General features: G+C 44.1%; 2 protein-coding genes across 2 annotated transcripts in view; both read left to right on the top strand.

The window, feature by feature from the left end:
* Positions 1–2607, top strand: part of rpain (RPA interacting protein) — a 3897-nt gene extending 1290 nt beyond the window's left edge. Inside the window, exons 2-7 of the mRNA XM_008283717.1 lie at positions 27–218; positions 395–467; positions 621–744; positions 1051–1114; positions 2199–2339; positions 2473–2607. Of these exons, the coding sequence (XP_008281939.1) occupies positions 27–218; positions 395–467; positions 621–744; positions 1051–1114; positions 2199–2339; positions 2473–2502 (624 nt within the window). The 3' untranslated portion in view covers positions 2503–2607. The remainder of the gene's footprint in view (positions 1–26; positions 219–394; positions 468–620; positions 745–1050; positions 1115–2198; positions 2340–2472) is intronic.
* Positions 2608–4742: 2135 nt separating this feature from the next.
* Positions 4743–17269, top strand: LOC103358663 (26S proteasome non-ATPase regulatory subunit 11A). The gene is made up of 13 exons (XM_008283713.1): positions 4743–4861; positions 5606–5707; positions 6857–7053; positions 8629–8686; positions 8845–9039; positions 9124–9268; positions 9400–9460; positions 10960–11022; positions 11111–11236; positions 12620–12655; positions 12790–12841; positions 12949–13092; positions 15898–17269. The coding sequence occupies exons 1-12, from the start codon at positions 4771–4773 to the stop codon at positions 13089–13091; spliced, it is 1269 nt and encodes a 422-aa protein (XP_008281935.1). The 5' UTR covers positions 4743–4770; the 3' UTR covers position 13092; positions 15898–17269.
* The last annotated feature ends 1823 nt before the right edge of the window (positions 17270–19092 follow it).

The following is a 19092-nucleotide window of genomic DNA, read 5'->3' on the forward strand; positions in this document are numbered from 1 at the left end:
TGCTTCTTTCCTTCTTTCTACTAAAGCGCTGCGTGGACAGGTTGAAAAACAGCCGGTCCAGGTTGCTGGAGAGATACCGGCAGAGGGGAGAGAGTCCGCAGTGTGGCAGCTCCGGGGCCTCCATCATCGTCCAGGAGGTGATGGAGGAGGAGTGGAGCGCCCTGCAGTCGGAGGACCGGAGGCTGCCTTCACTGTGGGGGCCGGAGGGTATGGCAGAGGTCGGTCTCTCTGTCAGTCAGTGTGTTTCTACACTTGTAGGACTATCATGTGTATTAAAAACTTCTTTCCTCCACATGCACTTAATATTGAGAGAGCAATGATGTAAGATGCCCTCAGATTTTTTTTCCTCATCGTAATAAACAAGTGGAAATCTGCTTTATTTTCTCATCAACAGATGTTCAGTGTCATGAGGGAGTATGACGAGCTGGCAGTGCTCGAAGAAATCCAACAGGAGCTCATGTCTCAAGGTAATGCGTTTCTATTGGATGTTTTTCAAGCCACGTCTCTAACTGATAAATAAGTGGACGTGGATGGTGGTCATTTCTGTAGGCTTGAGATATTTCTTGCTGTGGATTTTGAACTGTATGCTGTAGCTGAATGTGATTTTCTTTTTGCTTCAGAAATGTCTATTATTGAAGAGTACGAGAGGAACCTGCAGTTTGAGCAGCAGTACATCTCGTCTGTCGTGGAAGGCATGGAAGAGATGCTGGACGAGAATCATATTATTTGCCCCGTTTGTCACATGTGAGTCCAAGAATTCCATCCATCCGTTATCTGTACACCCTCACCAGGGTCGCAGGGGGGCTAGAGTCTAGAGACAGACAACCAAACACACTCACATTCACACCTATGGACAATTTAGAATCACCATGAGAACATGCAAACTCCACGCAGAAAGATCCCGGGTGTCCTCACCGGGACAAAAACTGGTGACCCTCTAGCTACGAGGCGACGGAGCGAACCACCGCTCCACCTTGCAGCCCGAGTCCAGGAAATGTGATATCGACTTTAAAGTTGCATTGATAATAATGTTGTTTCTTAATCTTGCAGGAACAACCTAAACATCAACAGCTATTTTATCTCCTGTCCATGTGGAGTTTACATCAACAGTAAGGTAGGTTTGTTAAACTCTGTTCTAATCAGTTTATGGTCTTTGGTATTATATTAGAGGTTTCCTAATCACCATAATTTTCGGACTATTGAGCGCACCTGAATATAAGCCGCAGGTGTCCACGTTGTAACATGAGATAGTTATACAGAAGGATTTTGAAAAACTTTTAATTAAATACGTACCAGTAACATACACAAATACGTAAATGCTTTTTTCCCAACAGTGCCTGTAACATGGCTGGTTAAAAAAATAAAAACTACAGCAGCCAACCAGGAAAAGTCATTGATCGCTATCTTCATCTTCCTCCTGCCACTAAAACCACTAAAGTCTTCAGTGTTAGGATTGAACAGCCTCAGAATTACTTCATCACACACTTCCTCAGTCTCTCTTTTGTCGTCGCTCTTGATGTCACTTTCATCTCGAGGCAAATTCGTAAAAATCTATAAATTAGCCGCATCATTGTTTAAGCCGCAATGTGAAAAAAGTAGCGGCTTATAGTCCGGAAATTACAGTATTTAAAAACATGAAGCTGAGGATTGGTTGCATAGTTAGAAAATACTACAGAGGAGGAACAGCAGTGGTGAAAAGCAACTTTACAACATCGTGAGCAAAGACAACAAGGTACACAGGAGTTTTTGAATTGAAGTGAGGTGTTCTATCAATACACTTGTTACTATAACAACTATAAACAATAAATATTAACCACAAATGAGCCTTCCAGCATCAAGCCCTCCTTGTATCTCGACCTCCGTCTTGACAATCCGACAGTCTTGCTATCTGACATAAAAGAAGGTTTTACATTTAGGGTCGGTTTATCGAGTCATGACTGCACTTGTGCAGCGTCCAGAGCTAAAAATAGGAACATAAACACTTAAAGGGATCAGTCGAATCAACATGATCCCTGTATCCCTGGAACATGTGTTTTATGGCTCACTCAAGCGAAATAGATTTTTCTGAGTCACCCATCCTGCTTTGAATCTTAAACCTTATATCTCCTGTCCAAGACGTGGTGACTCTGCTGAACGCCAAGTGAACCACACTCTTGGCTACAATGATGTAATGCAACGCTGTACATCTCGTTCTATAGAAACGAAACATCACTCCTGAGGTCCTGCGGCATCTTCTGGAGTCCAGAGTCTCGGAACACATGGAGGACTGTCTCCACAACCCCGTCTTCTCCTTAACCCCCAACACAGAAAGCTCTCCCAACCTGATGATTAGCTGCAAGGTACGCCACAGTCACTGGTCCTTAACACGCTGTGTATTTGTAATGATTCAAAACAAACAAAACAAACCCTGCTGGAGCTGTGATGGATTCGGTGTTGCAGCTTGTTTTAACCCACAGCTTCCTCTGCTTTCAGGTGTGTGACTATCTGTCCATCGTCCTGTAAACGCTGTTACCAGTGACTTTGCCCGTCAGATTTGATTTTGAGCTTTTTATTTTGGTGCTGTCTATATGTTTTGTGAAATAAAGGCTATTTATATATGAAACACAATGATGTCGTCCTTTATTGTATGTTGTGCCTGTTTACTCCTGCTGATCTGAAAAACTGAAGATGTGATAAATGTAGAATGACTTCAACGAAATCTGACAGAATTTACTTTATAGGTACATTAGATGCTCTTTAAGACGGCGCCTCGAGATGAAGATGGATTCTTTTCCTGAAATACTGCAAAATATATCTGCTGTGACTAAACTATTCTTTTATTCATTTGTACAGAACACATTATTCCAAAAGGCCGGCTCTTTGCTTGTATGTTCTGATTGTAGATGCAACACTTTGACACCAACAGCTGCAAAATTATCTGCAGATCCGAGACGTCTTTTTGCATCAGACAAACAGTTCTTGGGCAGAATTGGACAACTGGCCAGTGCTGGACAAAGTGCCACTAGGTTTTTGTGATAACTGCAAGATTTTTACACTATGTTGTCATTTCATAGTGTCATGGCGACATTTACGCTTCTCCGAACGCTCAAAAGATACTGCACAGTGGATAAAAACAACATGCAAACAACAGAAATCAAAAAGCATTGAGTGTATTTAAAAACAATCCCACATTAAAAGCATTTTTGTAGAGGTGAGTTTTGGTGAGTGATTTGAAGGCTGACGGGTTCAGGCAGATGTTTGGTGGTAAGGAGTCGGCGAGAGAGAAAATCCCCCCAGGTTCAGTGCTTGGTGTCAGATGGTGTGGAGAGGAGGTGGGCATCGGAGGTTATGAGAGGGGGTGTAGTGGTGGAACAGGCTGGTGAGGTAGGAGGAGGTCTGGTTATGGAGGGCTTTGTGGGTGAGGAGGAGGGTTTGGAGGTTTTGGAGGACGGGGGTGATGTGGAGCAGGTGTGGGTGAGCAGGCGGGTGGCAGAGTTCTGGATATGTTGTAGTTTGTTGAGCTGTTTGGTGGGACGGCCGTAGATTAAGATGCTATTGCAGTAATCGAGTCTGAAAGTTTCTCTGCATCCAAAGCCTGTATTAACTACTATAATTATTACCTTTGAAATCCGTTAAGGATAGGTACAATTATCAACATGTTTTTTATTCAGTATTGTTGAGAATACAATGATGATTTTTATCAGAAAAAACAAAGTATGTTGCACTTATCTAAAGTTTTAAAAGAGTCAAAATTTGACCTGAGCACAGGAGAATTAAATCAACATCTACAACCATTTCTCTTACTTTAATTGGTATGACGACACCATGCACTCGAATAACAAAGAGAAACAGCAGACTGCATGCCAAATGATAAACGGCTGAAAAACAAGCTTAAGTCTTTGATGAAGTAATTCTTGCTTATATACTGCGTTGCCCTGATTTTTCACTCTAAATGGGTTGTCTAGATTAAGTTGGGGGCTTTTCTTTTAATTTGATGATGAATTTTATCGCATGCAGATGAAATAATGGGGTTTGAATTTCAGCTCTGTTGCACCTTTGGTTTAATGTGACACTTGTAATGTTGGTTTCTCAACATGAGAAGCATAATTATGGTGTAAAAGTACATTCACAAAGAGCAAGTGTCCTTCAAAGTTATTTATTGCAACAGAGCAATACGCACGTGAGACTCGTTCCTTACTTCCTAAAACAAGAGCTGAAGGTATAAAATCACACTCAGTCTTACAGGGAAGTTTTTCTGTCACATCCATCCTAGCAGAGGAACTGAGAGAAATGAGAGACGTGAGACAGTGAATGTATAAAATACCAGTAAAGTGAGGTATAACAAGTAAGATGTAGGATTCCCATTAAACTTCTCCCCTTATTATGAATTCCTATCTTGCAAAAAGTTTGCTTATGCTGCTATTTCCTAATATATTTCTAAGCAAGCTGGAAAAAACACCCAATATCCTGGGTTAAGTGTGGATGAAGAAAGATAGGAAATAATAAAACAAGCTGCAGCTTAATTTCCACACTAATTATAACGCATGGTGTCTTAAGCGCATTATTAAGTACAACAGATGACTTTGCATGCAGGATTGATCAGCTATCACAAATAACAAGCCTGACAGTGGATGTTTTATTGCAGCTGTGGTGTGAATTGCCTTGATGATGTTTCAGCTGCAGGCAGGCGGTGCTGGACGCCGCCTGCAGGGGGCAGCGTTGCTCCGAACATGTGTACGACCTGACCGGAAAACAGCCGGGCAGAGTGGAGCGGAGGCAGGCAGAGGAAAGATGGCAGCCGCGGCAGTGGCTGAGTTTCAGAGAGCACAGTCTCTTCTTGGAACAGACCGGAATGCCTCTATCGATATCTTACATTCAATAGGTAAATACAGCCGACACGCCGCGGCGCCAGAAACACCGCGGTTTCTACGCGCGGACACGGACGCTGCACTTTTACTCCATCAGTCGTGGAGCAGCTGAGTTAGCTCGCTCTGCTGTTAGCTCGTTAGCGGCTAAGCTAAGCTAGGTTAGCTAGCCCAGTGCTGGCCGTTTCTTTTTTCTCCCTGCTTGCACAGTGAGTCAGCAGCAGTGGGCTAGCCGGCTAGCAACATACCGGCTAGCTTATCAGACGGGCTAACGCTAGCTAGCCGGGCTCATTCATTTGACAGGGTTTCGGGTGACAGCTGGCTAGTTAACGTTAGCTTGCAGCTAGCGTTGTTAGCAGCTATCCCTCGTCTTGTCAGATGTCAGGCCGACAGGAAAATTAAAGTGAAACCGAGTTAGCTTTGTGACACCGCATTCTTTGTCGTAGCGTTTAGCGCGAGCCAACGTAGCATATGCCTTTTCATGTAGCTTCCTAACGAGCCGAGCTGTGTGGCTGTCATTGTCGTTTATTGTTTAATTTGACAGCTACGATATTTCGCAGCTCCGCTAACCTCTTGGCTGTTTGCCATCCACCCCTGTCTGTCCACGATGTTACTTGACTTATTGGCCCTCAGAGGCGGAGGCAGGAGAGCAACATCAGCATTTTTTTTTTCCACACTGTTTGTGAATCGCGTTGATTCACGTTCATACGGATCAGATTACATCATCGTTACATACGTGTGTGTGTGTGTGTGTGTTGTAGTGAAGCGGGACATCCAGGACAGCGATGAGGAGGCGGTGCGTGTTAAAGAGCAGAGCATCCTGGAGCTGGGTGGGCTGCTGGCGAAGACGGGACAAGCTGCAGGTAACCAGGACATGATGTTCACATATCAAGCCCCCTTTTCTTTTTTTTTTTTTTGATTTGATCACACACACACTTCATAATGAATGCTGAGCAGCCAAACGCTTGAGACAAAAATGTGAACTAACTCGATCAGTGTTGAAAGTTCAGCAAAAGACACCAGCTGTTCTGCTCTTTGGATTGTACAGCCTGAGTCACACTTATATGCATATTTATAATGTTCCTGAAACTGAATTATAAGAAGTTAGTGGAGTGCCCAGCTTAAAAAACAACTGCTTTTCAGTGGATCTGAGAATTTGTTCTCTTCTCGCTCAGCAAACCGACTATAAACAGTCTTTGTAGGTTCGTCTTCTGAAAGATGTGGTTGTCCTTAAATAAACCCAACAAACCAAAACATTGTGCTCGGGGGAAATATTGGGTTTAAACATCCTGTGGGGAAGCGTGAGCGGCTTTGGGCTGACCGGTTTGTTCCTGTCTCGTGTTTTTGGGCTTGTTGTAGCTCATCCAAACAGAGGGAATGTCTGACCTGTGTGTTTTAAAATTAACAGTCGTTAATAGGGCTGCAATTCTCGATCAAGCAGTTTGTTGTCTATAAATTAACAGGGAAAAATGTCAGCCAGTGTTTCCTCAAATGTCGTCTTTTATGTCCACAAACTAGAAGTATTCAGTTTGCTGTTGTACAAGAGTGAAAAACAGAAAGAGTCAAGTGTTTTTTTTCTTACAAAATGACTCAAACCAATTAATCTGTGATCAAAATTGATTATAAAAGTTAATCAGCTAATCATTGCAGCTCTAGTCATTGATGACACAAAATGATGATGATGCCTAAATGTCCCCAAATCTCAGTTTTCTGACTTATTGTAAAGCATGTAGTTGTGATTAAAACAGGCAGCAGTGAATAAATGAATGAATGAATGAGTGAGTGAGGGGGTGACAGCTCCTGTCTTCAAGACGTCTGCTGCAAATTAGACAGAAAACATTTAATTGCTGATCACGACCCTCTAATTGAATAATGAGGTATCTGCCTGTTCTGAGACACACTGACTTTGGCACTTTATCTTCTATCACTGCTCGTCTGACGATGCAGCTCGATTTAATAACCAGATAAAAGTTCCCTATTAACGCATTTCATTTGTTTCGCCCTCTTGTCAGAGCTCGGGGGGCTGCTGAAGTATGTACGGCCCTTCCTTAACTCCATCTCCAAGGCCAAGGCGGCCCGGCTGGTTCGCTCCCTGCTGGACCTCTTCCTGGACATGGAGGCCGCCACGGGTCAGGAGGTCGAGCTCTGTCTGGAGTGCATAGAGTGGGCCAAGGCTGAGAAGAGGACGTTCCTCAGGCAAGCGCTAGAGGTGAGACTCGGTGCTGTCGCGGGAGCTTGTGTTGAGCTCCTCTTTGTTCCTGGTTATTTGGACGAGCAGGTGATTTGTACTCAAGTGGCAACAAGATGCGGTCTCAAAACATGTCCGTTGCTTGTGGTACCCCAACCAGACAGGACACTTCAAGTTTAGGTGACATGTTGTCTGGTTTTGGAAAAAATAATTCTGGCGCAATAGGCGACTAAATGGGAAACAAAACTTCTTGAATTCACAAATTTAGTGCTATTTTCATTAAACTAATTACATGGAGGCTGTATTAAGCTGTCAGCAGAGAACCTCACAGGAGCAAACAGGATCAGACTTTCACTATGAAGCGCTTCCACTGCCGACATGTTAAACGACGTTGTGTTGTAGTATGACACCTGTAATACGTGCAGAATTGTTTGGTGTATTTAATACTTTAAACTTGTCTTGTTAAATAGCTGCAAGAGTGAATGAAAATATTGCAATTTTCAGTTAAGATATTTTTTTTGTTATTGTGATTCAAAGTGTGTTTACTTTTGTGGGGATTTTAGGGGGAGAAAAATGTGGCAAAAAGTGCATTTTGTGTTGGGATATTTTATAGAAATAATTGTGAAAATGATGTGGGGAGGTTTGTCTGAGACAAAGCAGGGCTGTAGGCAAACAAAGAACATCTTGGTCGACTGAAATCATAACTAATCTTCAACCAGCCAGTTAGTTGTAGGAAAAAAAATCTGTGCGTTATCTTTTGATTAACCGAATCCACTGAAGTTCACTGAGTTCCTGTTTAGCCCTACGAGACTCAAATGAGTTATAAATTAGCATAAAAAGCTAATATTTGTATCATGTTCAACCATGTTCACCTTGATTGTTTTATACTTAAATGAAGCACCGCAGACAAGATGCACTGAGTCGGATGTTGAGCCGACTCCGACTAAACGTTCAGTAAAGTTGAGTAAGTTAGAACGAGCAGCTTCCATTAGCTCGGGTGAATTCAAAGTTGTGAAAACGCGTTGGTGTTCGCAGGCAATCTGTGACACAAGTAATGGAGAAAACCTGGAAAGCTGTTAGCTGTAGCGGCGCTTCTCCTTTTAATGGAAATAACGCGGACAGTTGTCCCACAAATAAGAAATTGGATGGATGGGAGAATGTGGAGCAGCAGGTTGACAAACTGCTCAAAGTCATCCACGATTTAAAAAAACAAAAACGATGTCTGATTAGTGTTCATGTTTGTTTCCACCAAACAGATCAAGACTAAGATAGTTAGTCGAGGGTTGTAACATAAAACTAACTGAAGGATATCAGAAGTAAATGTTTTGATCCCTAAAACAAAGTTTAAGAGGAAACAGCACAACGTTCCTCACAACACAGCAGTGAACCTGGGAGCTCAGTAATGTGGGTGTCAGCAGGCGTGTCCACAAGGCTGAGAACTGCTGCTCCTCCACCTCTACGTACCCCGAGATGGACTGTAATTGGATGCAGTTTCCCAGATTTAATAGCGTGAGGGAGCAACTAAGGAGCAGCTCAACAAATATTAACACGTTTTTATCAGCTTCTGTGGAAAATAACATCTCCTCCTCTCCTCAGGCCCGACTCATCTCCCTGTATTTCGACACAAAGTGCTACCAGGAGGCACTACAACTGGGTGAGCAGTGTTTTATATCTCCTGGAGGTTGGGTTTTTGAAGTTGCTGGACAATTACAGAATATTGACTGAAAGAATGTTGAGGTTTTTGTTTTTCTGCTTACTTACACCAGACTGAAAACACTGCGTTGACTCTGCTTTACTTCCTTCTGTCTCCAGGCTCGCAGTTGCTACAGGAGCTCAAGAAGATGGACGACAAGGCCCTGCTGGTGGAGGTTCAGCTGCTGGAGAGCAAGACGTACCACGCGCTCAGTAACCTGCCCAAGGCCCGCGCCGCCCTCACCTCCGCCAGGACGACCGCCAACGCCATCTACTGCCCGCCCAAACTACAAGCAGCTTTAGACATGCAGTCAGGTACCGTATAGAGCGCGTACACCAGAGTTTCTGAGGTTTTCTCCCCAACACTGCTGGTAACTCGACATTCACGTGTACTTCCAGGGATCATTCACGCAGCAGAGGAGAAAGACTGGAAGACGGCTTACTCCTACTTCTACGAAGCCTTCGAGGGCTACGACTCCATCGACAGCCCCCGAGCCATCACAGCCCTCAAATACATGCTGCTCTGCAAAATCATGCTCAACGCGTGAGTGCCACGTCACCGTGTAGTCTAAGAATGAGGTTTTAATACCTCTTATGTAACATGCAAAACAAAAGTTGTCGACTTTAGGGATTTTTTTTTTGATTGTGTCTGATGTGAATTGTTTTCTGTTTCAGGCCTGAAGATGTCCAGGCCCTCATCAGTGGCAAACTAGCTCTGCGGTACGCTGGCAGACAGGTATGACTCCTCATTCCTAAGAGCCTTTTTTTTCGACTTGAAGCTTTAAAAATGGACCGCCAGCCAAAGCTTTCCCCTGATTCGAGCTCGTTCTATTGTAGCTTAGCCACAGGAGGTCTGTCTTCAGGTGAAATCTAAAGAATCTAAATTAAAATCGAAGGCCATAAAATGCCTTTAAAAGTCTTGACAGGTTTCAGATTTCGAGATGACGCCCAGACCTGGTGGTTGAGCGATTTGGATAAAAGAATGTAATTATGATGATTTTTTTTAAAAAGTCAAGCGTCAGTTCAGTTTTCACTCACCTGCAGCGTTGCCGTCGGAGATCAATCAAAAGCCTGACTGCCACACAAAGAGGACGGCGTGAGGTTGTAAAAGCACCGACTGATGGTTTAAAACCTGAGTCAGAGTTGCTGCAAAATGTACAAAGTGTGGCTGTTTTATATAAATAATGAGACTGGATTAATGTCAGTCGAGCCACAGCGTGCATGCTTGAATCACATCATATACATCAGTCAATGTGCAGCACAAAAAGTTTCTTCTCAAAATACATAAAGTTCTTCGACTTTGTTTTTAAAGTGTATAACAGAATAACACAGTCTATGGTTGTAAAAGTTTAGATTCCAACAAGATGAGAGAGCGTTTCTTCAGGATCCAAAAACTAAAAGCAATTTAAATAACGAAGTGTTTGCATGTCCGGATCAGCAGTTCAGCATTCTGACAGCTTGTGGCACGAAGCTGCTGATTAGCCTGGAGGTTCTTCCTTTAATGCTCCAGAAACGTTTGCCTGATGGCAGCAGTTCAAACAGTTGATGGAGAAGGTGTGAGGAGTCCCCGACAATATTCAGTGTCCTGCTTCAGAGCTAGCTGCCTGTCTGTCCGCCCGGAGCAACGTCCAGGGTTCATAACAGCACCGGCTCGTTCCGCTGCTGCCTGAATGTAGCAGGAAAATATTTAACAACAAACATTGATGCAGTTTCTCTACCATCGCTATTCGCTCGCGCATTTGCCGCTAACCGTTAGCAGTATTCGCTAAGACCGCCCACCCCTCGCTTTGACACGCTTTCAAAAAATCCTGGCGAGGACCCTGAATGTCATTTCCTGTCAACTTTAAATTTCAAGGTTTCTGCTTGTAAACAAGTCAAAACTAAAACATAAAATTCAGTGTTTCAAACCAACCCCTCTAACTAATCGCTCACCAATTAGAGTCGTAAAATGTATGCTCACTGGACAGATATGAAAAACGACCTCCTTGTGAAGTCACAGCTCCAGCTGTTTAACTTTGTAAGTTGTGTAATAAGGCATGTGAGAATGGACAGGCATAGCAACGGTAACTAACCAAAGATCGGTTAAATTTGGATGGATGCTTTCTGCTGGGTTTCCTGTATTTATTTAAGAACTTTGTATTCAGTCAAACATTTGTCTCTTTCAGTAAAAGCTTCTTCTTTGCTGCCGTCTCTCTGTAACCCGTTCTTCATGTTTCCCGTTTGTTTTCCCCACAGACAGACTCACTGAAATGTGTGGCACAAGCCAGCAAGAACCGGTCGCTCGCAGACTTTGAAAAGGTTTGTGTGTAGAGTTTTGGTTGACTTTAACTGTCCATTTCCCCCCTTGTTTGTCATTAACGATGTCCCGCTCCTGTCCTCCCCAAAGGCACTAACAGAGTACAAAGCAGAGCTGAGGGATGACCCCATAATCAGCACCCACCTGACCAAGCTGTACGACAACCTGCTGGAACAGAACCTCATCAGGGTCATCGAGCCTTTCTCCAGGGTCCAGGTAATCCTCTGCTTCACCAAGACTAAATATTACTCATACACACCAATCAGCCACAGTAGTAAAACCACTGTTACAATGGAACCTGTCAGCCGGTGTGATAGAAGTGCGAACAGCCAAGTTGATGTGTTGGAGGCAGCGTGAGGATCTGAGTGACTCTGAGAAGGACTCACTTGTGATGATAGCTGATGGGGGGTCACAGCATCTCCTCGTTTTACCAAAAGAGGTTGAAGGAAGGGCGACGGATGAAGTGGTGAAGTGAAGGCTGGCCAGTGTGCTCTGGTCCCACAGAAGAGCAGCTGTAGCACGAACTGGTGAAAACTGTAATGATGCTGTGATGAAAAGGTGTCAGAACACACTGAGTACTGAAGCTTTCTGCTGGTCAGAGTGTTCATGCTGAAGAACTGGACTGTGGAGCAGCAGAAGAAGGTGACGTGATCATGTGGACGGGTGTTGCTTTGACACGTAGCACCTACTTTAATGTTGTTACAGAGGATGCTCGCTCCTTCATGACCTCTTTTAGCAGTGTGTTGCTCCCTGCCTAAACAGTTTCAGGAATGGTTTGAGGAACACGACAAAGAGTTTGAGGTGTTGACTTGGCCTCAAAGTTTGATCAGGCGTCTGTGGAAAAACAAGTCTGATCCATAGAGGCCCGCTTTGCAACTTCCAGGACTTTAAGGTTCTGCTGGTACCACAGGACGCATACAAAGCTCTGTGGAGAGCAGCTCTGGTAACACAAAGGGGACCTATACAGTTTGAGACGAGCTGTTTTTTCTTTTTTAAGTTATCTTTTTGGCCTTTTTGCCTTTATTTGACAGGACAGTAGAGAGTGAGACAGGAAAGTGGGGAGAAGAATGGGGGAACGACCTGCAGCAAATGGCCATGGGCTGGATTGGAACCCTCGACTGCCGCGTCGGGGACTATAGCCCCAGTACATGGGTCGCCAGCTCAACCAGTTGAGCTATAGTGGCGGCCCAGACAGGCTGTTTTAATGCTGCTGGGAGCTGCAAGGTGTTAGAAGATCCCCGGTTAGGACATCCGGGATCCTTCTGTGTGGAGTTTGCATGTTCTCTCCGTGCAGCGTGGGTTCTCTCCGGGTTCTCTGGCTTCCTCCCACAGCTCAAAAACATGAATTGGTGATTCTAAATTGTCCGTAAGTGTGTCTGTAAGTGTAGCCCTGTGATAGACTGGTGACCTGTCCCCCTGCCTTCACCCTGAGTCAGCTGGGATAGACTCCAGCCCCCGGTGACCCCAGTGAGGATTAAGCGGCGTATAGATAATGGATGGATGTTTTAATGCTGTGGCTGATGAGTGTATACTTTCATGTATGTACAACATGCTTATCTTGTCCTGAAACCTTCTGATTGTACTTGTTTTCTCTCACAGATAGCACACATTTCCTCCCTCATAAAACTACCTAAGGTAAGCTTTGGTTCAGGCTAATCAATATTTTCTTTCAGGCTTTTGTTGTCATGTCACACTGGTTTCCTGTTTTAAGCAATTCCTCAAGTTTCACAGTGCAAAAGCTGCAGTCAGATAATGTGTCTGCCTTGCAGGGAGAAGTGGAGAGGAAATTATCGCAGATGATTCTGGATAAGAAGTTTCACGGTACGTCACGGTCTTCTCTCTGCACAAAGAGACGTCTGTGTATCAGTGTGTGCTTGTTGTACGTGTTGTTGCTCTGCGGTTGATTCCTGGTGTTCCCCCTCCTTCAGGTATTTTGGACCAAGGTGAAGGCGTGCTGATTGTCTTCGATGAGCCGGTGGTGGACAAGACGTACGAGGCAGCACTGGAGACCATTCAGAACATGAGCAAAGTGGTCGACTCGCTTTACAACAAAGCCAAGAAGCTTACATAAGGTCAGCACCCGTAGAGTGTTTATGCAATAATTCAATAAGGAACATGTAATGTAGGAGTTTGATCCATTTGGGCCAGTTATAACTGTCTTGACAAAATAATTATAAATATGACAAATGGCATAGTAACAAGAAACAGATGGAAATATTCACTGATGATGGTTTCAATGGTGCATCCTGAATATGATCATTAGAAGAACAATAATTTATGGGTACTTTGGCCAAAATTAGCACAACAAGACTTCAGTTATTAATAATAAACAAGACAATAAATGAAAGGAGGATGTTTTTGTTTTTTAACAACAACAAACTCCATCAAAAGAAACACATCATGTGTACAGGATGAAAGGTTTCTTCATTACAAACACAACGTCGTTTCTGTTGAAATAATGTACGAGTTAGTTGACAGAGTTAATCAGAAAGAAATCTGTTACCTTCTATTATTAATAATAATCAATGTCACCCAGACAGCTGCTGTGGTGTTTCAGCTGGTGGACGCCTGAGACAGATTATGATGGTTATTTTTCACCACTTTATCAAATGATGGATTAGTCACATACTTGATTAAGAGAAATGATTCATAAACCCAGTTTTCTTTCCCCTTTTTATCACCTCAACTTCCATTATATATTGATTTAATTGAAGTTATTTAATTGTCAGAGTTTGACCCAGTATATTTCTTTATTCTCCCAACAAAAGTACATTTTTTAAAACCTAATGCTGCCGTCCACATTGTCCTACGGCTCATAAACGCTCCACCATGTGCAGCTGCTCTCTTCCTCCTAGTTTGAAACTTGGTGTCAGTAATGACAATGAAAGGTTTTCCAATATCTGGCATTTTGGGGTGACCATGATCGGTCTGCATACAGTCAAGCCACTGATTTTTCTATTATTTCTGAGAGTTTCATAAGCAAGAGTATCTATTTTGCTCGAGTAAATTAAGATAACAACAAAGCAGTGCCAAGCAGAAAAGAATATAGATTTAATTCTTATCCTTTTGGCACTGGTGTGTTTCCTTTTGGCTAAAACCTCTTTAAGCGATGCCCAAAAATCCTCTGCGAAGGAAAAACCCTGTTAAATATCCATTGGCTACCATATATGCTGTAACGGTGCCAAGTTTGGATCAATCCGCCGCTGAAAATAGTCCCCAACAAATGCACTATTTGAGCACAAAATTGTATACAGAGAAAAAAAAGTGATGTTGGCTTCAAACTACAGGAGATTTAAACCACTTAACAAACTCCTGCTGATCGGAGGAGTCGTCTGGTCTGGTCTGGGATCTCGGTCTGAACCAAACCGTTGGGTAATATGAAACCTGAACCGCTTCCAGACTCATTAGGGGTTAAAATCTGGTCGATTAAGATAATAAACCAGCACCAGGAGCAGCGCCAAACCTTCGAGCCCCCGAAGCTAATGTTAGCTACAGATAATAAAACTGAAGCTCTAACAGAACCACAGACGAACCGTGTCTCGCTGCGGTCGTTCTCTCATCCCGACTTGTTTAGCTTTCTTAGTGTTATTAGTGTTGCAGCAGGTTTCCCAGTGAGATCTCGTGAGGTGGTGCTCCGCTCCCTGATTACTTCCTTCGGCGCGATAATCTTAATAATTAATATCCTGTAGTGTGTGATTATTGTCAGATCGTGTAGGTTGTGCATGTCTGAGATTAGAGAGAAGAATAGAGGGTTCTCCTAATGTGTGTGTGATGCAACCCGACTTCCAAATCTGCTAGAATTTTAGAACATCTGTAGTGTGAGGCGTCCAAATCCACCCGAGAGGTAACCAGTCGCTTCATGTTTAGCATCATGGCGTGGTATCTGTCTTCTCATTTAACCCTCAGTCCAGAAACAAACACATGTGCTTCTCAAAGGTTCAAGTAGCTTCTTAAAAAATGTAGGGAGCCGCTAGGACAGGCTGATATCTATCACGATATAAATGACAACATTTGAGATAACAATGTAACTGGCAAAATACTTAAAAACTGCACAACTTTATCAGTGCAAATAAAAAAAAAAACTATTTCTTTTCCATTTAGCAAGCAGCTGTTTTTGATGTGCATTAAAGCCATAATGTACCAAAATCCATCCATCCATCATCTATACACCGCTTAACCTCAACATGTCTTTGGACCTTGTGGGAGGAAGCCGGAGAACCTGGAGAGAACCCACGCTGCACGGGGAGAACATGCAAACTCCACGCAGAAAGATCCCCGGTGTCCTCACCGGGACGTGAACCGGCAACCTTCTTGCTGCGAGGCAACGGTGCTAACCACCGAGCCACCGTGCAGCCCTGTACCAAAATCATTAGTGCAGAAGTTGTAAATCGCTTGCTGACGATTTGTTTAATCAAATGCATTTCAAATGGAAACGGGCTCTCAAATCCTGAGCTTATCAATGCATAGTATCCACATAAGTAAAGTAGAGTTGCTTTGCTGAGTTGCGGCGGGCGAATATACGGGTCTCAACATTGCTATCCGGACACCATCAGAACAACTGAGTATTCGGGTCCAGTCCAACTGTGTCGGTTGATGCACTGCATTCACCGTCCTCCTCGGTCGCCGTCATGCTTCTCGCTCCATGTGCATTAGACCGGATGGAAACACAACGGCACTGCACATGCGTGTTTCACTCAAATTTTATCGCGATATTTCACTTTCATATCATCCCCTAACATTACACCAGTATCACCGTGCTCAGTATGATATGGCCCAGTGTTGGCAGCCGCTGCTCCCAATCATTCTAAATGTTATGTTTGTTATTTGACGCTCATCTACCACAAACTCACCATGTTTGTGTGGATTGTTCCCCCCAGAGAGAGTGAAACCGACAGTCCTCCTGTCCGGAGTGACGTGGGCCAGTCAGACCTCCGTCGATCGCTCACTTCAACCCGGGAGGGACGAGGGGAGGAGGACGAGGAGATTACAAACACTCAACAACCCAGCAAGCAAACAAACCAGCTGACCAACTGAAGACAACCCGACGGAACAACAACGCTGACAGACAGGGTGGACTCTCGGCTCCTCCTGGTCCTCCCCCGGCCCCTCCGCCCTCCTCCTCCCCCGCCTCCTGTCACCGTCTCTACCTTCCAATCTGATTGGGGTTGATCAGACACAAAGTGCTCCTCCCTATGGACAAATCCAGGCACTGCGCCCTTCTTCCTCTCCTCTCCCACCCACCACTGGTTTCTACAGTATGTAAAAAACAAAAAAATTGGACAAGCCTCCCTTCTCTCCCACCTCGTTTTTTTTTTGTTTTGTTTTGTTTTTTTCTTCCTGTTTCTCTCTGCGCTGGCCATCAGGGAATCTTGTAAAATAACAATAAAGAATACATATACAGTACTTATACATACATGTATTATAAAAACAAACAAAAAAAACAAACAAAAAAAACCAAACAAAACATGTTGGGTCTGTTTTGAGAGTGTAACCGGGGCATGGGGGGGTAAAGGCGGGTAGCTCGGTCTGCCCCTCACCGGATTCTGTTCCATTTGCCAACCGGCCCTGAAACTGAATGTTTGAATTTTTCTTTTCTGCGGTTGTGAAAAATCCAGGAACGATTTAGCGGGGCGTCAGAACGAGGCCCTCCCCCCCCACCTCCCATCTCCTCCTTTCTCCTCACATCCTCGACCTCCCGACTCCCCCCCCGCCCGAGTGCTCTCACTCGCTCACTCACAATGCATTCTGGGATTCGTGGACCATACAGGGAATTGCTCTTTCTGTCCACTTGGGACCATGCCACAAGGAGAGAGGGGGGACATTCACCACCACCAACACCACCGCCACCACACCGGGGTCTCCTGTAAACCCCTCCTCTTCCTCCCCCTTCTGCACCTCCTGTTTGTATATAACATTGCCAAGCGCCTGTGTTCATCCAAGGCCTGATGTATTCACACTGTCGCCCCCCTATCCCCCCATTACCCCTTTTTTTATAATGCGTAAGAACAGAGTAAAAACCTCGCCTCCGAGAGCTTGGTCGGTCACACACAAAGTGCTTTTTAAGGCTCGAGATGTGACTCTTGTGTTCTGACATGTGATGAGTTGATTGTGGTGGGAAAAAGGCAGGTTTTTGCTGAAGAAATTAAAGCTGTACATTTCTGGGAACTAAACTTTGCAAGGACTCGAGGGTTTACCATATATGACATGGAGAAAGACAAATGCTAATAAAAAAAAAATTTAAACCTGCAACTTGTGTGATTTTCAGATGGTGGAGATTTAAAATGTGTTTGTTTTTGAGGTGTAATGTTGGCTGTGAGGTTGACAACAAACCTAACTGGTGTTTTTCTTGGAAGGTGGCTCGGTGGTTAGCACCGTCGCCTCGCAGCAAGAGGGTCGCCGGTTCGCATCTCAGTGAGGACACCCGGGATCTTTCTGTGTGGAGTTTGCAGCTGGGATAGACTCCAGCCCCCCATGACACTAGTGAGGATTAAGCGGTGTATAGATGATGGATGGATGGTACTTTTCTTGTGCATTGTCACAACCCGGTAAATAGGCTATGGCAAAAAGAACGGAGACGACATAGGTATTGCCAAATTTAAACGTAAGCTTTTATTAACTGGTTAAATTAATGCTTTCAAAGTGAGATGTGTACGTCAGTGACATCAGTAGTCTGGGTGTGATGTGGAGCAAGGTGTTGTCTGATGTAAAGACCAAACCAACATGTCACAAGCATGAGGAGAGAGACCAGGAACTGAGGGGTTGGCCCCTTTTGTAGCCTGGGAGCGTTGGGCCCAAGCGAGCCAAGCAGGGAGGACCACCCACTTAGTCTCCAGCAGTCTGAGGACCTGAGGAAGCAGAGCCGAACACAGACAACCAATGTGCCCAACCAACAGACTAGATGGGGCCGTCACAGCATGAAAACTAGGAAGCTAGGAGACAAGTCTCAAAGTGGTGTAAATCTGCACTGTTGGGCTTGCTGTGGAGGTAGTTACGCTGCGTTTGAGGTACTCAAATCTTTAACTGACGTCATTTTAAAACCCCCAAATGATTGAAACACAAATTGGAGGGAAAAAACCTCCAGGTTTGTGATGTGAGAATGAACTGATTTGAAATAGTGTTCATTTAAGCCACGGGTGTCCAATCCTGGTCCTCGAGGGCCACAATCCTGCATGTTTTAGATGTTTCCTTCTTCCAACACACCTGATTCACATGATCAGGATCGTTATCAGGCTTCTGCAGAGCTTGTTGATGAGCTGATCATTTGAATCAGGTGTGTTGGAAGAGGGAAACATCTAAAATATGCAGACTGTGGCCCTCCAGGACCAGGATTGGACACCCCTGATTTAAGCTATGCTCAGGTCCACATAATGCTTGAATGAATGGTGCTTTTTATTTTATTTTTAATTTCCAACACCTTTATCGCATTACAGATGTTTCCACCAACAACTGGTTGCAATGCAGTTAAAGTTTACATATTATACCTTTTAAACAAAGCAAAGTTTCAGCTCTAAATACCACATGGATCAGTAATTCTGTCATGATTCTTGTACATCTGGTTTTATCCAAACAAGTGTTTCAAATCGCATACTTTTTCCTTTAAGTCCATGCTGTAAGTATGACTGAATCGATATTGGGAACCACCCACTGAGTTCCAGAGAGGTGCCACGACAAAGAGGAGGAAAACCCTGATTTCTCGACTACGAAACACCGCAGCTGTGCTAATTGAACCTGACTGGAGTCCAGCTGCGGCGCATTCAATGAATTAGACGTAGTTTAGAAAGGTACCGAGCCACGAAATCCACCAAACTCTCTGTAGATGACCTGAATAACTCTGTGGTGGAGGATAGATCGGTGCAAAAAAAACATTTTGAAATGACAATAGTTTGGAGCCTCCAGGTTTCCACCAAGAACCACAAAGGTAGAGGCCAGAACACGGCGGTCACAGCGGTCTAATAATTATTTCCGAAGCTGTAAGTTGAGATTCTTGGGAAGAGACGATTTAAATGTGCTTCAGACTGGATGGAGCGGTTGTACTCAGAGCCTGAAACAAATATCATGTACATGTCTATTTA

The sequence above is a fragment of the Stegastes partitus genome, unplaced genomic scaffold, assembly GCF_000690725.1.
Source record: "Stegastes partitus isolate 25-593 unplaced genomic scaffold, Stegastes_partitus-1.0.2 Scaffold324, whole genome shotgun sequence".
NCBI lineage: Eukaryota > Metazoa > Chordata > Actinopteri > Pomacentridae > Stegastes > Stegastes partitus.

Excerpts from the sequence above, each read along its gene's own strand:
- LOC103358663 (XM_008283713.1), top strand. The coding sequence starts at position 4,771 with ATGGCAGCCGCGGCAGTGGCTGAGTTTCAGAGAGCACAGTCTCTTCTT. Across the intron at positions 9,040-9,123 it reads AGCTTTAGACATGCAGTCAG|GGATCATTCACGCAGCAGAG; the intron begins GTACCGTATAGA and ends GTGTACTTCCAG. Across the intron at positions 9,461-10,959 it reads TGCGGTACGCTGGCAGACAG|ACAGACTCACTGAAATGTGT; the intron begins GTATGACTCCTC and ends TTTTCCCCACAG.